At 49.7% G+C, this 19862-nt stretch overlaps 1 protein-coding gene across 1 annotated transcript; it reads right to left on the bottom strand.

Moving 5' to 3' along the window:
* Positions 1–1227: 1227 nt before the first annotated feature.
* Positions 1228–19278, bottom strand: PEX11G (peroxisomal biogenesis factor 11 gamma). The gene is made up of 5 exons (XM_066604570.1): positions 19126–19278; positions 16961–17134; positions 11532–11710; positions 10852–10902; positions 1228–1988 (listed from the first exon to the last, which is right to left on the bottom strand). The coding sequence occupies exons 1-5, from the start codon at positions 19186–19188 to the stop codon at positions 1763–1765; spliced, it is 693 nt and encodes a 230-aa protein (XP_066460667.1). The 5' UTR covers positions 19189–19278; the 3' UTR covers positions 1228–1762.
* Positions 19279–19862: the final 584 nt, after the last annotated feature.

The raw sequence follows: 19862 nt of genomic DNA, 5'->3' as shown, positions 1-19862 counted from the left end.
AGGTAAAAGTAATGGATCCAACAAATTCTTATCCGCTCTTGCCAACAACTTTATCTTCCCAAAGGTAGAAGGAAAAACAAAGGGATCTGCTACCTTGGACCTAATTCTTACCAACAGTGAGGGAATGGTTGAGTAAACAAAGCCCCATTTACACAGGATGCATGTCGGGCAGACCATGCCCAACACCCGTGCCCAAAGGTACTTGCTCCCGTGCTGTTGCACAGGAGTATTGTTGATTTGCAGCGGGGAGGCAGGAGATTTCTCTGCTCGCTCTCCCCTGCCCCTCTCCATTCACTTAACACAGCGGGCATTCAGTACTGAAGCCTAAACGATAAAAGATGAGCTGAACGATGATCGTTCAGTTAACACAGCGGGCGTTGAGTATTGAATGGCTGCTGTTTATACTGAATGGAAAGGTTTGGGGAAAACAAGGAGAGAACTCTCCTTCTGCCGTCCTGGCTCCTTGCTGGCTGCACTGTCAGAAAGCCACCGACACTTGGTGCTGTGCAGCGGAACAGGAGAGAGAACGTGCACGGACGAATGTCTGGCATTGTTTGCCTGACATTTATTCCGTGTAAATGGGCCTTAAGGGTGGCTGGGACCTTAGGAGGCAGTGATCATGCTATCCTTGAATTTTGGATAAAAAGGGGAGGAAGACCTGAGAAGACTCAGACCTCAAGGTTGGATTTCAGAAAGGCAGATTTCAATGAACTCAGAAAGAGGGTAGGAAGAATCCAATGGCTGGATGTTCTTAAGGACAGAAATGTCCAAGAAGGTTGGGAAATATTTTGAAATGAGATTCTCAAAGCACAATTGTTACCAATCCCTAAAAGGAAGAATGGGAAGCATTTAAAGAGACCCGGATGAATGAACACAGGATGAATTACAGGGGAGGCGGAAGCGGAGCACCGTTGCAGAATGCAGGTAGCTGCAAGAATACAATGTACAGTAAGAAAATACAAACACCATAGGGGCATATTTATGAAACGGTTGTAAAAAAAAAATGTCTTAGTTGCCTGTAGCAACCAATCACTACGCAGCTTTCATGTTGTATTCTGCTCGGGTAACATGAAAGCTGTGCTGGTCTTTCATTTTGACTATGAAGTGTCACAATTCAGCTGAAGAGAAAGTTGAACATTTAGGAACTGGCACCATCTAGTGGAGATACTTCAGGAGATGCTCTTCTCAAAAGGGAACAATTTTAGAAAATTACACAACTTTGTGTCCTGCATTTCTGGAGAGCAGAACATTGTTTATTATATTATGTCATAATTCTTCATAAAATTCCAACAATTTATTTTTCTAACAAATTCAGTAAGTGCAAAAACCAAATAACATTGGAAATTTCCAGTCTATAATATAATAGGATGCCTGATAGCAGTATAGTAGCAGGAACAAGCTGTAGCGCAGCCGGTAAAGGATTACCATTACTGAGGCCACGACAGAAAATACTAAATATTCATAATGTGCAGTGGATATAACTCCCCACGTCCGGTAGTGCTGACGCCTATCCAACTGCAGTTTCAAGTGTGCTCCACCACTTACCAGTCCTATACCCAGCACTCCTCTACAAGCGCTGTGGCTACAGAGGCTTATAGGAAATTATGTTGTAGTTAAACTAAAATTAATGTACTTTAAAAGCTTAGAAATGAGTAAAAAGAAACATCAACTGTTCACCTGAGTAGAAATACCCTCCAGTCTAGAGGCCACTGGGCGCCTAAACCTAAGGCTCATGAATAGCAAACCATGTAGGTCTTTGGCTTTATACTCCTGCAGAGCTTCCCCCAACCGCAGTCTGGTAGATGCCAATTACTGAAGAAATCGTCCCCATCAGACCAACCAACCACATTGGCGAGGATCCCCCCCATAGAAAACCAGGGGGCATCCAGTGAATAGCGTTAACGAGGTCAGAGAGGCAGCCGATAATGCACAACATTTCAGATCTCATCTGGAACTTCATTTCTCCTCGGTTCTTTGGAGGATCATTCCTGCAAAAGCAAAGTACAGTCAAATCAAGCAACCCTGGAGAAGCACGTTTTGTTTGTCGGTCTGGGCCTCCGTTCAGCATGCTTGTCATCACCATGGTAGACCCAGCACAGTGCTACAATTAGTAGAAGTAGAGACCCCTAAACGTTGTTCGGGGGATTTAAATGCCACTTTCAGAATTGACAGCGGCATTTAAACGGCTAATAGTAGCTATTGCCTGTGGGTGTTAGTTGTAATAAACAGCTGACGCCCGCGTTGTATGAAGAGAGGTGGCCCCGCGATCTCCCTTCAAACATACCCTAAGGCTGGGTTCACACAGGGCTGATTTGCTGCGGTTTTGCCGCGGATTGCCATTGCACATCTGCACTGCGGCAAAACCGCTGCGTTTGCAGTGCAATGCAGCACAAATGAGATTTGCCAAAAAGCTGTTCTCACAGGACGGATTTTTTCCGCACAGCCGCAGTGCGGAAATGCAACAGCGGCGCGGTTTTAAAAGATGCAGCATGTTCATTCTTTGGTCTTTTCCGCAGCGCTTTTTTGTCCATAGATCTCTATGGACGCAGTCAAAACCGCACCAAATACGAGACAAAAAGTTAAAAAGCGCTGCGGAAAAAAACGCTTGCGGAAAATCCGCAAGCCCAAATTAACCTTTGAAGCGGTTTTGCCGCAGAAGCCGTTCTTCTGCGTCAAAACCGCAATGGAAAAACCGCAACAAATCAGCCCTGTGTGAACCCAGCCTAACACTTCAGGACGTAACTGTACTCCATGGAACGTTAAGGTGTTAAACAACGATTGCTCAAGTATGGATCTGCAAGGAGCCATGGCAAAATACGTTTTGTAAACTGCTGTAGGGAATAATCGTAACGCTGGGCTTCATTCACTGTGGGAAGAATTGATGACAGGTTCCCTTTAAATGGTGATCACAATATGGAAAACACTCCATGAATATTTTAGGGGCAGATCCTTCTGCACAGTTCTGTACGTGTTTAACCCCTTCCCGCTCCACGGCGTAAGTTTACGTCCTGGCAGCGGGGTACTTCCCGCAACAGGGAGTAAACTTACGTCCTGGAGATAGCGCGAGATCATAAGTGAGGGAAGTCGGAGATGCTCCCCCACTGTTAACCCCTTCCCTGCCATGATCTATGTAGATCGCGGCATGGGAAGGGTTCACAGTGGGAGCGCGCTCCCTCTGTGAAGTTGCCAGGCTCTCGCGATATAATCGCAGAGAGCCTGGCCTGTTGCCATGGCAACAGGACGCCAGACACTGGCGACCTGTAATGCCATAGTCTGTGATCACTGTATAAGCGATAAGGCATGGCAGGGCAGTAGCCCTGCCATGCCTTATCACAGCGATCATCAGTGCGGTGCTGCGAGTCCCTCAGAGGGACACAAATTGTGTAAAAAAACAAAACAAAACAAAAAAAAAAAACACCTTTTTTAATGCTTTTTCTCATATTAGCAAAAAAAAAACCCCACATATTTGGTAGTCACGTCCGTAACAACGCGTACAATAAGTTGCACATGCTTTTGACGGTGCAGGAAAAAAAGCATTAAAATAAACACTAAAAAAATTAGGCAAAAATGCTAATTTTTAGCATTTTGCCTCCCTAAAACGCAATAAAAGGGATAAAAAAGCCGTGTGTACCCCAAAATGGTACCTAAAAAACTACAGCTCATCTCGCAAAATATAAGCCCTCATAGAGCTCCGTACATAAAAAAATTAAGAAGTTACAGGACTTTGAATGCAGCGACTTAGAAAAAAAAAAAAGATTTCCAAAGACAGGAATTAGGTTTACCTGTTAATTCCTTTTCTTGAAGTCATCCTGACAGCATACACCTGGAGGTTGTCCGCTGGACACCTGTTGGGACAGGAAGCGGAAAAACATACAAAAGGCAACCCCCACCACTGGCTCACCAGTGTGTACCAAATAACTACAGTGACCCGGCTTTGCTTAACCCATCATTTTTAATACCGAAATCATAGTACAATACGTTACTTCACGTCGAAATTAACTGAAGGGGAGGGAAAAGCCCCAACGCTGTCAGGATGCCTTCAAGAAAAGGAATTAACAGGTAAACCTAATTCCTGTCTTCCCCTCGTCATCCTGACAGCATACACCTGGAGAAGTGCCAACAACCAAGGGCTTTAGAGAGGGACCACTGCCTGCAGCACCTTCCGCCCAAAGGCCGTGTCACGGCTGGCCCCCACGTCCAGGCGATAATGTTTTACAAAAGTATGGGTGCTTGACCATGTGGCGGCTCTGCAGATCTGGTCGGTTGTCGCCTGGGCTCTCTCCGCCCAGGAACAGGCGACCGCCCTAGTAGAATGTGCTCTAACTTCGCCCGGGAGTGGGATCCCTTGGGATCTGTATGCCTCTTCTATGGCCCTCCTGACCCACCGCACTAGGGAATCCTTAGTAGCAGCCCCTCCTCTGCGTGGACCCTGAAATTGAATAAAGAGGTTGTTAGATTTCCTGAAGGAATGTGAGACCTCTAAATACTTCAAGATTGCCCATCCCACATCTAGGTTATGGAACCTCTGTTCCGTGGTGCTACGGGGTTCCTGGCAGGAGGGAAGTACTATTCTTTGCTCTCTGTGAAAGTCTGTGAGGAATTTCGGTTGAAAGAAAGGGTCAGGCCTGAACTCTATTTTGTCCGGGAAGATGGTCATATATGGAGTTTTAATAGAGAGGGCTTGGATTTTCCCGATCCGCCTGGCGGATGTGATGGTCACTAGGAAGGCAACCTTATAGGAGAGGATCTTAACTGAGAGCTCTTCCAGGGGCTCGAAGGGGTGTGCGCAAAGGGCCTGCAAAACAAGGCTCAGGTCCCATGGGGGCATGGTTTTCTTTATAAAGGGGTGGAGTCTGACTGCCCCTTTAAGGTATTTTTTAACTAGCCTATGGTTGCCTAAGGGGAAGTCAAAGAAGGCTCCCAGGGCGGCCACCTGGACCTTAAGGGTGCCCGGTTTTAGCCCCATGTCCAATCCATCCTGAAGGAACTCCAGAATCTTATTAATGTCAGGTTGTTGGAGGTCGTGAATACTATGCCCCAACCACCTAGAGAAGGTATCCCACACCCTGGTGTATATATTCCTGGTGGATTCTTTGAGGCTCTCACATAAGGTGGTGGTCACCCTCCCTGATAGGCCCTGGTTCAGGTATTTTACCCGCTCAGCCTCCAGGCCGCCAGTCTGAACTGTCGGACTTTTGGGCAAATCAGGGGACCTTGTTGAAGGAGGTCGTCTCTCCGCAGTAGATGTAGAGGCTCCTGTGTCGAGAGAGCGGCCAGGAGCGGGAACCAAGGTCTCTTGGGCCAGAATGTGGCCACCAGGATAACGGAGCATGGGGACCCCTGGATCTTCCTTAGAACCCGAGGGATCAGGGGGATAGGTGGGAAGGCGTATGCCAGGTCCCACTCCCGGGACAGTGCGTCTATTCCCAGGGAGCCCCCGTCTGCCCCCCTGGAAAAAAACCTGGGACACTTGCTGTTCTCCCGAGAGGCGAACAAGTCCACCTTTGGTGTCCCCCATCTTTCCGTAATTAACTGGAATGCCTCTGGATGTAGCGCCCACTCCCCGGGGTCTATCCTCCTGCGGCTGAGGTAGTCTGCCATGGAATTCTCTGGGCCCCTTACGTGGAACGCTGAGACGGAAGGTGTCCGCTGCTCTATCCACCTGAGAACTTTCGCCGCCAGGTCTTGTAGTCGGGGTTCCGCGTGGATCCCTGGTGGCGAATGAGGGACACCGTTGTTATATTATCTGAAAAGATCTTAATGGGTCTACTCCCGATCTCTGTCTCGAGGCCCCGGATGGCCCTCCAGACAGCGCAAAGCTCTTTGTAATTGGAAGATTGAGTAGCTTCCTTCTGGTTCCAGCCCCCTTGGACGTAATGACGGCCTAAGTGGGCCCCCCAGCCAGTTGCGCTCGCGTCAGTAAAGATGGATACTGGGGATGCAGGGTCCCAAACCGTGGCCCTGGCAAGGTTGGAGATAGACGTCCACCACCCCAAGGAGGACTTTACTTTGTGGGTAAGGACAACTTTCTGATCCAGGGAAGCTGGTGATTTATCCCAGTTGCTCAGGATGAAGTCCTGGAGAGTTCTACAATGTAACTGGGCCCACGGGACTACTCCAATGCAAGCTGTCATGAGGCCGAGAACCCTCATGCCTCTCCTAAGGGAGACTTGGGTGGCTAACGAAAGTGCCCGGCTCTCGTCTTGGATCGTTTTTTGCTTTTCTAGAGGAAGGGAAGAACACTGGCGGTGTGAGTCCAGAATAACTCCCAGGAACTTTTTCTTTTGTTCGGGCAGAAGACTGGATTTGTCGAAGTTGATGATCCAACCTAACGACTCGAACAGACGGAGTGTGAGGTTGACCCGGCACTGGAGTTCCGAAGCTGATCCTGCTATGAGCAGGAAATCGTCGAGGTATGGGACAATCAACACCTTGTCCGTCCTTAGTGCCGCCACCATCTCTAACACCAGCTTGGAGAACACCCGAGGTGCAGAGGAAATCCCGAACGGCAGGCACGAAAACTGGAATTGAGAGACTGACCCCTCTATCACCAGGGCGAATCGCAGAAACTGTTGGGAATCTGAGTGTATGGGGACATGATAGTAGGCGTCCTTTAAGTCCACCGTGGCTATGACGCTCTCTGGTGCGATTAAGGGGATCGCTGACCTCACTGATTCCATTTTAAATCTTTGGTATGATATAGATTTGTTCAGGTGTTTCATGTTAATTATGGTTCTATAGGACCTGTTAGGTTTTTTGATGAGAAACAAGGGGGAGTAGCACCCCTTGAACAGTTCTTCTGCGGGAACCCGAGTGATGGCCCCTAGCGACAACAGGTCCCGTACCCCCGACTGGAGGGCCCGAGCAGATGTGGGTGACTGGCAGGGGGTAACCACAAACCTCTGGGGAGGAAAATTTAATTTTATAGCCCTCCGAGACTAGGCGTAAGGCCCAGGGATTGGAGGTTATTTCGCTCCATTTACTGGCGAACCCCCTCAGTCTACCCCCCACTTGCCGGATCCCGGAGGGCGGATTCTCACCCTTTCCGCCTTTGGGATAGGACCAGCGTCCGGTTTTCCCCTTCCCCCTGTATGTTCTAGCGGGAACAAAGGGAGGAGGGTAGGAGGAGGAAGGCCGCTTGAAGGGTTTCTCTGACGGTAATCCCTGGCTCTTGTCTGATGCCTTCTCTAGGAGTGTATCCAAGGAAGGCCAGAAGATCCGGCGTCCTTGGAAGGGCAAGGAGCAGAGCCTGTTCTTTGAGACATTGTCCCCCGTCCAGGCCTTTACCCAGACGGCCCTCCTGGCTGTGTTCGAGAGCGCTGCTGAACGGGCCCCGAACCTCACTGACTCCATAGAGGCGTCTGCCAGGAAGCCGGTTGCCTGTTAGAGGAGGGGAAGGCAGTTGGAGAGGTCTTCCCTCGAGCCCCTTTGAGTAATCAGTGTCTGGAGTTGGTCTAACCAGACCGTCATAGATCTCGCCACGGACGTGGCCGTGATATTGGCTTTAATGGTGAGGGCCGCAGTCTCCCAGACCTTTTTCATTGCCGAATCCACTCTGGTATCCAGTGGATCCCGCAATTGGGAAATGTCCTCAAAGGGGAGGGCAGCCTTCTTTGAGACCCTGGCGACCGCCAAATCCACTTTAGGGACGGTTTCCAGGAACTCAATGTCTTCCGGGGTGAAGACCATCCGATCTTTGAATTCGTTGGACAGAAAAAACTTGTGTTCTGCCTGTTTCCACTCGGTCAGGATTAGCTGTTTCAAGATGTCATTGACCGGGAATGACGGTTTTGGCTGCGGTAGGAGTCCCCGGAACAGGCTATCCTGAAAGGATGGCTGGTGCGGCGTCTCTTCCTCCACCTGCATGGTGCGTCGGACCGCGGTTAATAGTTGCCCCAGGTCCGCCGATGAGAAGAAATACTTCCTTGCATCCTCCATAGGCGGCATGGTTTCTGAGGGGGAATCTTCTAGGAGCCCTTCCTCAGAGTCCGACTCTTCTATCCGTGACCGCCTTACCCTTTTCGTGGGGGGCGGAAAGGAAAGAGATGAGAGAGAGGCTTCAATCTCCTCGCGGATCATAGATCGGATATCCGATATGCCCGAGGAGCCTTCCTCACGGACCACTTTCTCCGTGCAGTCTGCGCATAAGGGCTTGGTGTGGCCCTCGTCTAGTCGCTGCAAGCAGACCGGACACTTGCGCACTCGCTTCTTGGCCTCTCTAACCTTTTGTGCTTCTCTGTCCTAAGAGACGGAGACAGCAAAAGGGGAATTTCCAGCACCTGATATTCTCTTCTTCTCCCCGGTGTGAGACCCAAGAAGGTCTACTCACCAGCAGGCTGCTCTCCGTGTCCTCTCTGGCTGACTTCTTCTAAGGTGCAGACAGAAGACATGCGGGGAAAATCCAGCTTTTTTTTCTTTTTTAAATTTTCAAATTTTGGTGCTCTTTTTACGAGGCCCCGCCCCACCCCCGTGACGCGGCCGCGCTGACGTCATGCCGCCGCGCCGGACTCGGGGGATACTCCATACGTCGGGACGCTCTGAAGAGGACACACTATGTGGAGACGCTGGCTCGAGCGCACCGGTCGGACTGCGCCGCGCGCTCTCTCCCGGCTGGCATACCTGCTCAGATGCTCTGGATCCCTGCCTGGAGGCGCCGGCGTTCGGAGGGCGGATTCTTCCAAGCCCTGCAGGTACCGGGCTGTATCTTCCCAGTGCGACAACCCCACTGGGCAGCGCACTGGGGAAGGTTTTCCCCGCAGGGAACGCGGTGCTGGGTAGATCCTGCGGGTGAGGGTCCCCACGTAGGGTCTCACCCGCGCAAGCCCTGCCAGCCCGAACAGAGAGTCGTCCCCCCACGGGCGGACAGGCTGCATAGGAGTTTTCTTTCCTTCTTTTTTCACCTCCAGCATACACCTGGAGGCTTCCGCTTGGACTGTCCTGTAGGGACAGGAAGACACTGGTGAGCCGGTGGTGGGAGTTGCCTTTTGTATGTTTTTCCGCTTCCTGTCCCAACAGGTGTCCAGCGGACAACCTCCAGGTGTATGCTGTCAGGATGACGAGGGGAAAAAAGGGTTTTTATTGCAGAAAAGTGGAAAAACCTAAAAAAAAAAATGTAAGAATTTTGGTAGAATTGTAACCGTGCCAACTTGCAGAAAAAATGGATTGTGTGATTTATGCTGCATGATTAACGCGGTTAAAAAAAATATATATATTAATCTATGGCAGAATTGATGCGTTTTCTCTCCCTGCTATCACAAAAAAAAATAAAAGTTTTACAATATAGTTTATGTACCAAAAAGTGGCACCGATAAAAACTACAGTTTGCCACGCAAAAAACAAGCCCTCATACGGCCGCGTCGACGGAAAAATAAAAAAGTTAGGACTTTTGAAAAATGGAGAAGAAAATCCGCCAAAAATCGTTGCGTCCTTAAGCCCAAAATAGGCCCTGTCCTTAAGGGGTTAATGTCCGCCAGGCAGGATCTAGGAAAGTGGACCCCACAGAGATTTTGACTTGTGCCCAAGCTCATAAAAGGAAGAGCATTGGCACAAAGTATTTTCTCCATTCACCTTTTCTTGTCTATACATGACTTTGCCATAAATACTATTGTCCCCCAATATGAGCAGCAGTGCTGGATCTCCACAAGATCATGGGGTTTTAGGAATTACCAACTACATCCTCGGTAGCCAAGAAACAGCGCAAATGCTTTCAGACTACGGCTTGGCACAGCTAAACAATAGGGCTAATTCCACATGGGCGAGTGCAATATTGGCCCAATATAACGTTCACAAAAGGCGTTTTTTGTGTTAAAACCACCTCACATCACTGCAGCCTAAAAGCCGCAGCAGAGAATCGCAGTGCGTTTCTCATTGTTTTTAATGCAAAACCTCACATCGCACTTGCGCACCCCGTGCGATGCTTTGCGAGCCACATTGAAAACTATGGGCGATGCATTCTGAGGGAACACTCAAAGATAGGAAAAAATACTTTAAATTCTAGTCCTTTCCATACTTGTGGTGGCGCCCCCTGCTGTTTTGATTCAGTCTCACAGCATCCGCCTCATGTATTCAGTACTGGTGGACTGTTTGCATCCTCTCGTACATGAGCGATTCCTGCTACTGTGCTGGAGAGAAAGGATCGAGAAGTGGCCTCTTCTTACTAGCACTGGACGGGAACCAAACTAGCGGCACCACCACAAGTATGTAACTGCGAAAACAAGACAAAAAGCATTCTTAAGATACATCCAGTTGAAAAATGGTTTATTTTAATCTAGCAGGTTGAATATTAAGTCGCTGCCATGACAATATTCAGCATGTTCAATGCATTACACACATGTATTTGTCTGAAAAACACAGAATAAGTCATCCCAAATTCTTACTTTTACTATTTGGCACTTTCCATGTAAATACCTGGTCTGGAATCCTCTGGGCGGTCCTGATTCAGTACATTAGAATAACCCCCTCATCCACTTCCTGAAGTCACCGCTCATTGCGCACGCCTGCTAGCGTCTTCCGATGGATAGATATTGAAGCAAGTTGTATACACCTGAACTTCACCTTGCTTCGCCATGCACCAGAAGACACGTGAAGGGGGCTGCATAGCGCTTGCGATAAGCGCTGACATCAGGAAGGATGATGGGCGCAGTAAGTCTGCTGATAGGGACTCATAGCTGCGGCCACTGCTTGGGGGTCTCAAGGTCACATATTTCTATACAGGGCGCCAAATACAAGAATCTGATGCGACTCTTCTGTGCTTTTAGACCAAAACATGTGAAATGCGTTGTGATGGTGGCTTAACAACATTTCTTGTTTCTTTTAAAGTTGGCACAACGTATAAAACGGCTTTCAACTCACTCCGAATGTTCTCCCTCGCTTCTTTTTAACTTTATTAATCTTCTTAGAGATCTGTGGATTGAAAGATATGAATAAAGGTTATAATATTGTAGGCCTCACGAAGAGACTCCAAATCCTGTCCCTAGCCACTAAAACTAAGCAAAGCAGAAAACTACACCAACAGCACCAGTAAAGTACCCACTTTGGGTCGGGCTGGAGATGCAACAGCCAGAGCAGAGAGGGGGTCCAAACCCGCACTCCCTGGGTAATCTACAAAGTAAAGAAGGAGCTCCGGCAGTTCTAAATACTAAAAGCCTTTATTGCCCCATCACAGACAACCACAGTGACGTTTCGGCCGTTAGGCCTTTCTCAAGCTACTAAAACTAGTCATGTGCCATGTGGGTGGTGTCCACCACCCAGTGTCAAACCTCATGTCAACAACTGACACTGGACGGTGGAGCCCGCCCACATGACACTTGACTAGTGCTAGGCTCCAAAATTAACCAGAACCATTGTGCAAAAAGGAGGGAGCTAGATCAAAAATAAAAACAAAGGCATGGTTGTAAGGAGGAATGTAAACCCTTTCTGCTTTTCAGAGAACGCAACAGGTTGTCTTTAGGGTCACCCATGTAAAAAAAAATAAAAAATAAACATTTAGAAGAGCTTGTGTTAAAAAAAACAAAAACTGTGGAATGACCTACCGTATCATTCCCACCAGAAGTGAAAGGGCCCAGAGGGCGGTGCTGGCCGTCCACCACTTATCAGACTTGATGTGAAGAACTCCAGCATCTGCTGCCCAGGCCACGTGCTCACACGGATAGTATAGCTGGTCACAGATGTTGCCCAAAACCGAGATCCACCTGATGAGACCGTCTTTTTCCTAATGGTATATAATGGTATTTGATTGTGTTGTGTGTTTCATTGAAGTAATAAAGTAAATTTTGCAGTTCTGCCTGGCATCAGAATGCAGATAAAATACATGAAAAGAAAAGAAAATGATGGAATGGACGTTTTGCACATCATGAGATACCAGGGGGTGCTGACAAGTCCTCTGCTTTTTGATCTTCATTTATTTTCACATCAGTGAACTTTCAGTATCAGTATCACTTGAAAGCTGAATCTTTGTAGTACTTTGTGAACCAGTGTTGTCCTGATCTCATGCGCCATTCTTCGGTTATGCAGGTTTGAAGACAACATGGTGGAGTCTGCAGCAAATTTCACTGCAAATGAGAGCAGAGCAGCGTTGGTTTTCTTGTTTCTGAAAGGGATGTCAGCTAAAGACCTTCATGGTTAAACGGTGCAAACATTAGGGGACAAGTTCCTTCGTACTCCACAGTGAAAAATTGGGCTGCCAAATTTAAAACTGACCATGTCAACACTAACAAAGAAGATCGTTCTGGGAGACCTTCTGTGGGAACCATTTCAGAAACCATGGACACTATTCTGGAAGACCGGAGAATTTCAGCTAAGACAAAAGCCAAGGTCCTTGACATTTCCAGAGAGAGTTGGGTCCTCAACCACTTAATGATGCTGAACTTACAGGTTGACAGTGCATTTCTGGCGGTATACATTTTTTTTTTTTTGAATGACGTTCGTCGTGCGGAATAAATAATGCGCTACTTTGCTAGATTGTCTTTTACGGACGCGGCAATACCAAATATGTATTTTTTATGAGTTTTTATTCTAGAATTGGCAAAAGGGGAGCGATTTAAACTTTTATTATTTTTTTTTCTACACAATTATTAAGACTATTGATTTTATTTTATTTTTTAAACCCCCTAGGGGACCACAACTAGCGATGCTTTGATCGCCTCTGCAGCAGTATGATGTAATGCTATAACATTACAACATACTGCAATCTGACAGGCCGTTTATCAGGCCACCCAATAGGGACAGCTTGATAGGCAGACTGGTAAGGCAGCCCTGGGGCCTCTCAGAAGGACACCGGCTGTCATGACACCCGCACGTCTCCCTGCGATCTCATTAGAATCAGAATTGACAGCAGCATTTAAAGGGTTAATAGCTGCAAACAGCCGATTGCAAGCCTCCTGGGGGAATTCTTCGGCGTTTTAAGCAGGATACTGATGCCTTCCTGTTTTGACTGGCGACTATAGATGAGATGTGGATTTTAATGTATGATACAGTGTCAAAAGAGCAATCAAAAGAATGAAGACCTAGTGGTTCCCCGCATGCAAAGAAGTTCAGAGTGCAGAAGTCGTCATCTAAGGTGATAGCATCTGTCTTCCAGGATGAAGATGGGATACTGCTTATGGACTGCCCTCCAAAGAGGTCTACTATCACGGCTGTGTATAACACAACACTTCTAGATAAAGCGAAGTCTAAAAGGCATGGAAAGTTGACCCAAGGAGTTGTGTAAGAACATGACCATGCCTAGTCCACACAATGGCCATCATCCACAGCAAACTGGCTGACCTGGGCTTTGAGGTGCTGGATCATCCTCCTTATTTGCCCAATCAGGTACCTTCAGACTATCATATGTTTCCTAATTTGAAGGAACACCTCAAGGGAAAAAAAAAACTTGCCTCCAATTCTGAAGAAATTGCCTGATTATTCGCTCACCCAAAGGAATTCTTTCTGGATGGATTGAAGAAATTGCAACACCACAGTCAGAAGTGCACCAATATCCGAGGGGACGATGTAGAATAGCTGGGAAATTTTATTGTTCTTTGTCAATTTTTTGCGGTCAAAAAACAAGGACTTACCAGCACCCCTCGTATATAACAGAGGAACAATGGTACCGTGTAACATACTCAACTAATGACACAAGAGATAAGAAAATATGCGATATGCAAATATGCTTGTGCATATTGTTAGGGACATAAAGAAGGTTACAATATGAACACATATTTCAGTCTCTATTGTCTTATACCGCAGAGATACAATGCTCTGATAGGAAGTCTGGATGATTGTCTTATACCGCAGAGATACAATGCTCTGATAGGAAGTCTGGATGATTGTCTTATACCGCAGAGATACAATGCTCTGATAGGAAGTCTGGATGATTGTCTTATACCGCGGAGATACAATGCTCTGATAGGAAGTCTGGATGATTGTCTTATACCGCAGAGATACAATGCTCTGATAGGAAGTCTGGATGATTGTCTTATACCGCAGAGATACAATGCTCTGATAGGAAGTCTGGATGATTGTCTTATACCGCGGAGATACAATGCTCTGATAGGAAGTCTGGATGATTGTCTTATACCGCGGAGATACAATGCTCTGATAGGAAGTCTGGATGATTGTCTTATACCGCAGAGATACAATGCTCTGATAGGAAGTCTGGATGATTGTCTTATACCGCGGAGATACAATGCTCTGATAGGAAGTCTGGATGATTGTCTTATACCGCAGAGATACAATGCTCTGATAGGAAGTCTGGATGATTGTCTTATACCGCGGAGATACAATGCTCTGATAGGAAGTCTGGATGATTGTCTTATACCGCGGAGATACAATGCTCTGATAGGAAGTCTGGATGATTGTCTTATACCGCGGAGATACAATGCTCTGATAGGAAGTCTGGATGATTGTCTTATACCGCAGAGATACAATGCTCTGATAGGAAGTCTGGATGATTGTCTTATACCGCAGAGATACAATGCTCTGATAGGAAGTCTGGATGATTGTCTTATACCGCAGAGATACAATGTTCTGATAGGAAGTCTGGATGATTGTCTTATACCGCGGAGATACAATGCTCTGATAGGAAGTCTGGATGATTGTCTTATACCGCAGAGATACAATGCTCTGATAGGAAGTCTGGATGATTGTCTTATACCGCGGAGATACAATGCTCTGATAGGAAGTCTGGATGATTGTCTTATACCGCGGAGATACAATGCTCTGATAGGAAGTCTGGATGTTCAGAACAGCCGTATTGTAAACTTCAGCAACAACACGTTTCACTGACTCCAAGGTTACATGGCAGTCCTCCATATGCATGGCATAGCAAGCCATGTTTCACCCATATTAACCCCCGATCACTAAACATATTTTCGAGTTACACCGTCACTACATAATAGTCTCAGACTAATAATTAAACGTCAATATTTTATTTATCGTATTTATTAGTGAAAAGGTAAGATCATAGGAGAACATTTATTAACGTTACCTATAAACCATCAAACTAATTAAAAGTTATCCCATGCAGTCAATGCAAACTGGAACAGTAGGTTCGCCACAAATGGCCCTGCTGCAGGAGTGGCATGAGGACTTGGTCACCCTGTGCTTCTGAGATGGACAAAATGCGCAAAATGTTGCATTCGTTTGGCTGTGCTTGAGAAGTACTCGCCACAACACCCTCAATTTTCAAAATATCTTTGATACTTGCTTTAATATCGCTCCTCATAGTCGCAGCATCAGAACGTTCCTGCACCCATGGCTCAGTGAGGGTAACTGTGAGACTCAGCCTCCTTCACACGGGCAACAAGGTGTCGCACTGTGACAATGCATGTATGTGAGGCTCTCTAATATGTCAGAAGTTTCAGAGAAGTGCAGTTACTCTTTAACGGGGACACCATTTTGGTTTGGGGGATTTTCATCTCTACTTTTCAAAAGCCGTAACTTTATTTGATGATGATCAAAAGTTAGGAGAATTTGTAATGTGGCTCTGCTTTGGGTTTTGTCTGTAGCTCTAAACTCATCACTTCAGAAGTGTTTAGTCACAGGTCGCCCTGAATACGTCCTGTTGACATGCTGGCGCTGCAGGTCTGCCTTGCCCAGTAGGAACGACCAGAGGCGGCCGGGACAGTGACAACACTAGCACACCCGTCCACGGGGGGCGGCGGCCGGGACAGTGACAACACTAGCACACCCGTCCATGGGGAGGAGGGGGAGGGGGGGGGGGCAGCTGGGACAGTGACAACACTAGCACACCCGTCCATGGGGAGGAGGGGGAGGGGGGGGCAGCTGGGACAGTGACAACACTAGCACACCCGTCCATGGGGGGGGGCGGCTGGGACAGTAACAACACTAGCACACCCGTCCATGGGGGGCAGCTTACACTAAGACTAGCACACCCGTCCACAAGAGCAGCCAGCACAATGACAACACTAGCACACCCATCCATGGGGGCGGCCGACACTGAAACAACACTAGCACACCCGTCTATGGGGGCAGCTGGCATTTCAGCTCTGCCTCACCAAAGTGGGCTGAGCTGCAGAAATAAAAAATAAAGGTTGGTAAATAAGCTGCGCCAAATAATAAGCGGTATAAAGTGAGACAGAACAGGGTTGCTCCTGCCTCAGGCATCTCCCCCCACGCCACGGACAGAGCAGGAAAGTCGCAGATGCTTCTCTAGGTTCTGCCGCGAGCGTCCCGTCGGGGGTCACACAGAGGATTACACGGGTGACAACAAATCTGCAGAGCATGAAGCAGCGCAGTCCACCATACGTGCGCACCAGAGCCGGCAGCCAGTACTGTGAGCTTTGTAAGAATTGATGCAGATTTTTTTCAGCTGCAAACCCCCCCCCCTCCTCCCCCCGTATGAATGCTGCCCCACACGAGAAAACAATCATGAAGTTTGTGATGTCTGGCTTCCCCAGTCTCTCCCAGTAACTGCAGCTTTGTGGTGCACTTTCCTGCATAGACATTTATAGTGATGTCACAACTACCTACCTGTTGAGGCCCATGACATTACAACACTATGACATCACCGTCACCTTCTGTGAATGCTGGTCTCATTGAACGGGTGTATCAGCACACTTATCACCTATCCCTAGGATATCCATTAAGACAGGTGATAAGTGTGACTGTGGGGGGCTCACCACCGATCCTATGTCACCACTCCTCCTCCCTGCATCCCCTGTAGTGCGGAGATGGAACGGATGGTGCGGCTCTGTGTACTTTCAGTGCGGCCACTTCTGCGGCCCCACTGAAACATAAGCAGCTGCCAGGCACACTCAGCCACCGTCGCACTCAGTCCCGCAGTGACAGAAGAGCGGGACCATCTTCTTGGGATCAGTGGCAAGACCCCACGAGCCCACTTATCCTACGGCACTAAGCCCTCACCTTGTTTATTGCTGTGCATGATGGCCGCCTGTAGAGTACAAGTATCCACAAGCGGCTACAGACATACGGGACACGCTCCAGTTACATGGCCACTGACCTTCTTCCCCAATCCGTACTGAAGAGAGTACGCCAGCATGGAGAGGTCGTCAAACAGCCTCAGCACCGTCCGGCAGTGGCTCAGCTGCGAGGCCACGATGAGAAGGCGCCTCCCGCCACACCGCTCTTCTCCGACTCCACCAATCAGCTGGCAGCTGTAGCACAGTGTCCGGATCTACAGAGAACAAGAAAAATATGAAGGATGCCAGCAGACATAACACATGTGACGTCATGTACCGAGGAAGCCTGCTAGCAGAACCCAACATGGCGGCCAACTGTGGGAGGGTCCACGCAGTCGCCAACGTCGCTCCATTTCCACTATTATACCTGAAAGAGAGCCCTAACCAAAGATCATGCGATGTGCATTAGTAGTCATAAGGACGGCGAGTGGACCCCGCAGGACCCCGCCACGAGGACGGCGAGTGGACCCCGCAGGACACCGCCACGAGGACGGCGAGTGGACCCCGCAGGACACCGCCACGAGGACGGCGAGTGGACCCTGCAGGACACCGCCACGAGGACAACGAGTGGACCCCGCAGGACACCGCCACGAGGACGGCGAGTGGACCCCGCAGGACACCGCCGCGAGTGGACCCCGCAGGACACAGCGACGAGGACGGCGAGTGGACCCCGCAGGACACAGCGACGAGGACGGCGAGTGGACCCCGCAGGACACAGCGACGAGTGGACCCCGCAGGACCCACTCACGAGGACGGCGAGTGGACCGCGCAGGACACAGTCCCGAGGACGGCGAGCGGACACTGGTGTATCTTGTCTCCACCAGAGGAATGGGTGGAAGCAAAATGCACGCCCACAACTTGGTTGGCTGGGCAGGAAAATAGGTGCCCATCATCTCCCCGGCTGCGACATTCCATCTCCGCTTCTGTCGGCCCTGTCACTCTCCCCCTGCCGGACTGCCATGTGCGCTGTCGCTGCTAGTAACCCTGTGACTTTTCTTGCTGCTCTCCCATTACTCCTTTGCCAGTTTCAGCTCTCCCATGCGCTATGCCATTTCCCCTTCCGCCTCCGGCGCTGTCATTCCTACCCCCCATCACAACGACAACGGCGGGTAGACCCCGCAGCCCCAGCAGACCGTCACCACGACGATGGCGGGTAGACCCCGCAGCCCCAGCAGACCGTCACCACGACGATGGCGGGTAGACCCCGCAGCCCCAGCAGACCGCCACGAGGACGGCAACTGGACGCCGCAGGAGACCGCCACGAGGACGGCAACTGGACGCCGCAGGAGACCGCCACGAGGACGGCAACTGGACGCCGCAGGAGACCGCCACGAGGACGGCAACTGGACGCCGCAGGAGACCGCCACGAGGATGGCAACTGGACGCCGCAGGAGACCGCCACGAGGACGGCGAGTGGGTACTGGTGTATCTTGTCTCCCCCAGAGGAATGGATGGAAGCAAAATGCACGCCCACAACTTGATAGGGTGGGCAGGAAAATGGGTGCCCATCATCTCCCCGGCTGTGACATCCCATCTCTGCTTTTGTCGGCCCTGTCACTCTCCCCCCGCCGGGGTGCCATGTGCGCTCTCGCTGCTGGCGATCCTGTGACTTTTCTTGCTGCTCTCCCATTATTCCCTTGTCAGCTTCAGCTCTCCCATGCGCTCTGCCATCTCCCTGTCCGCCTCTGGCGCTGTCATTCCTACCCCCCTTAGAACGACGAGGGCGGGTAGACCCCGCGGCCCCTGCAGGCCATCACGACGGCGGCGGCGGATAGACCCCGCGGCCCCTGCAGGCCGTCACGACGGCGGCGGGTGGGTAGACAACGCAGCCCGTCACGACGACGGCAGGGGGCCCCACAGTCACATGGCAACAATGTAAGTAGATTAGAGGAGGCAGAGGAGGAGCGTCCGTACAGCAGCGGGACGTACCATGTAGTATGGCAGCTTACGTCGGACTACGGTAACCACTAGTGGCTGCCGAATCACGTGGCATTATGGATTGTCTGCGGGCCGCCGCCACGTACCATCCCGCTGTGTGCGCTCGTTTAATATGTGCCAGGATAGAAGGTGCTGCGTGTTTTCGTGTGCACATAATTTACGCAACTCGTGTGAGCGGCAACATGGTCACCACGAGGGATTGGTACAGCAAATTCCTAGCAGCTGGCATGAGACCACCCTCAGGGAGGATCCTGTCCCCCGGACTCACCAGCCGGTCTCTGCCCCTATACGACTCCAACACATTTACCACGGCACACACCGCCCCCGCCATGACACCACACGCCGCGGACTCTGCACATAGTACACTGAACTTCACACTCCTGAGAGCCAAGCCTCGTCCTCGTAGACCCCGCCCACTGCGGAAGCGCGGCTGCGATTCTACGCAAGGATGTATTGGCTCCTACGAGGTCAGCGACGTCAGGTCACATGACCTCAAAAGGAGGAGCTTATTCCTAATGTGATTTCATGGATTGGAAAGAAATGCAGAGTGCTGCTCTGAGCTCTTACTGCAGAGGAAACCGGCGAGGAAGGCGGAGTAGATCATGATGAGGAAAGGAAGAGATGCTCAGAAAGAGAGCAGGGGGTCATCAGGAGGAAGGAGAGGCTCTTGAGGAAGGGAAGAGGGGCTCATAAGGAAGAATAAGGCTCTAGAGAATTGAGGAGAAACCCACGAGGAAGGGAAGAGGGACTCATGAGGAAAGGAGGAGGGACTCATGAGAATGAAGGAGTAACGCCGCCTGCACACGGGCGGAAATCCCGCGGCGGTATTTCCCGCGGGATTTACGCCACTGAAAGTTTGCATAGGAGTGCATTACAATACGCACTCCTGTGCAGACGGCCACGGTTTGGGCGCGCAAAATCTCGCGCGGCAAACAAACCGCGGCATGTCCTATTTTTGTGCGGGGCACGCACTCACTCGGCCGCCGGCTCCGGTCTGCGCATGCG

This window comes from Eleutherodactylus coqui, chromosome 5 (assembly GCF_035609145.1).
Source record: "Eleutherodactylus coqui strain aEleCoq1 chromosome 5, aEleCoq1.hap1, whole genome shotgun sequence".
NCBI lineage: Eukaryota > Metazoa > Chordata > Amphibia > Anura > Eleutherodactylidae > Eleutherodactylus > Eleutherodactylus coqui.
The sequence above is the reverse complement of the archived record's forward strand: the minus strand, read 5'-3'. Positions and strand labels throughout refer to the sequence as shown.

Bases quoted from the DNA above. Each gene is read 5' to 3' on its own strand.
- PEX11G (XM_066604570.1), bottom strand. From the start codon at position 19,188: ATGGCGGGGGCGGTGTGTGCCGTGGTAAATGTGTTGGAGTCGTATAGG. The intron at 11,711-16,960 runs GTCAGTGGCCAT...ATATACCATTAG, and splicing joins AGTACGGATTGGGGAAGAAG to GAAAAAGACGGTCTCATCAG. The intron at 10,903-11,531 runs GTAGGTCATTCC...TTCAATCCACAG, and splicing joins CTTCTGGTGGGAATGATACG to ATCTCTAAGAAGATTAATAA.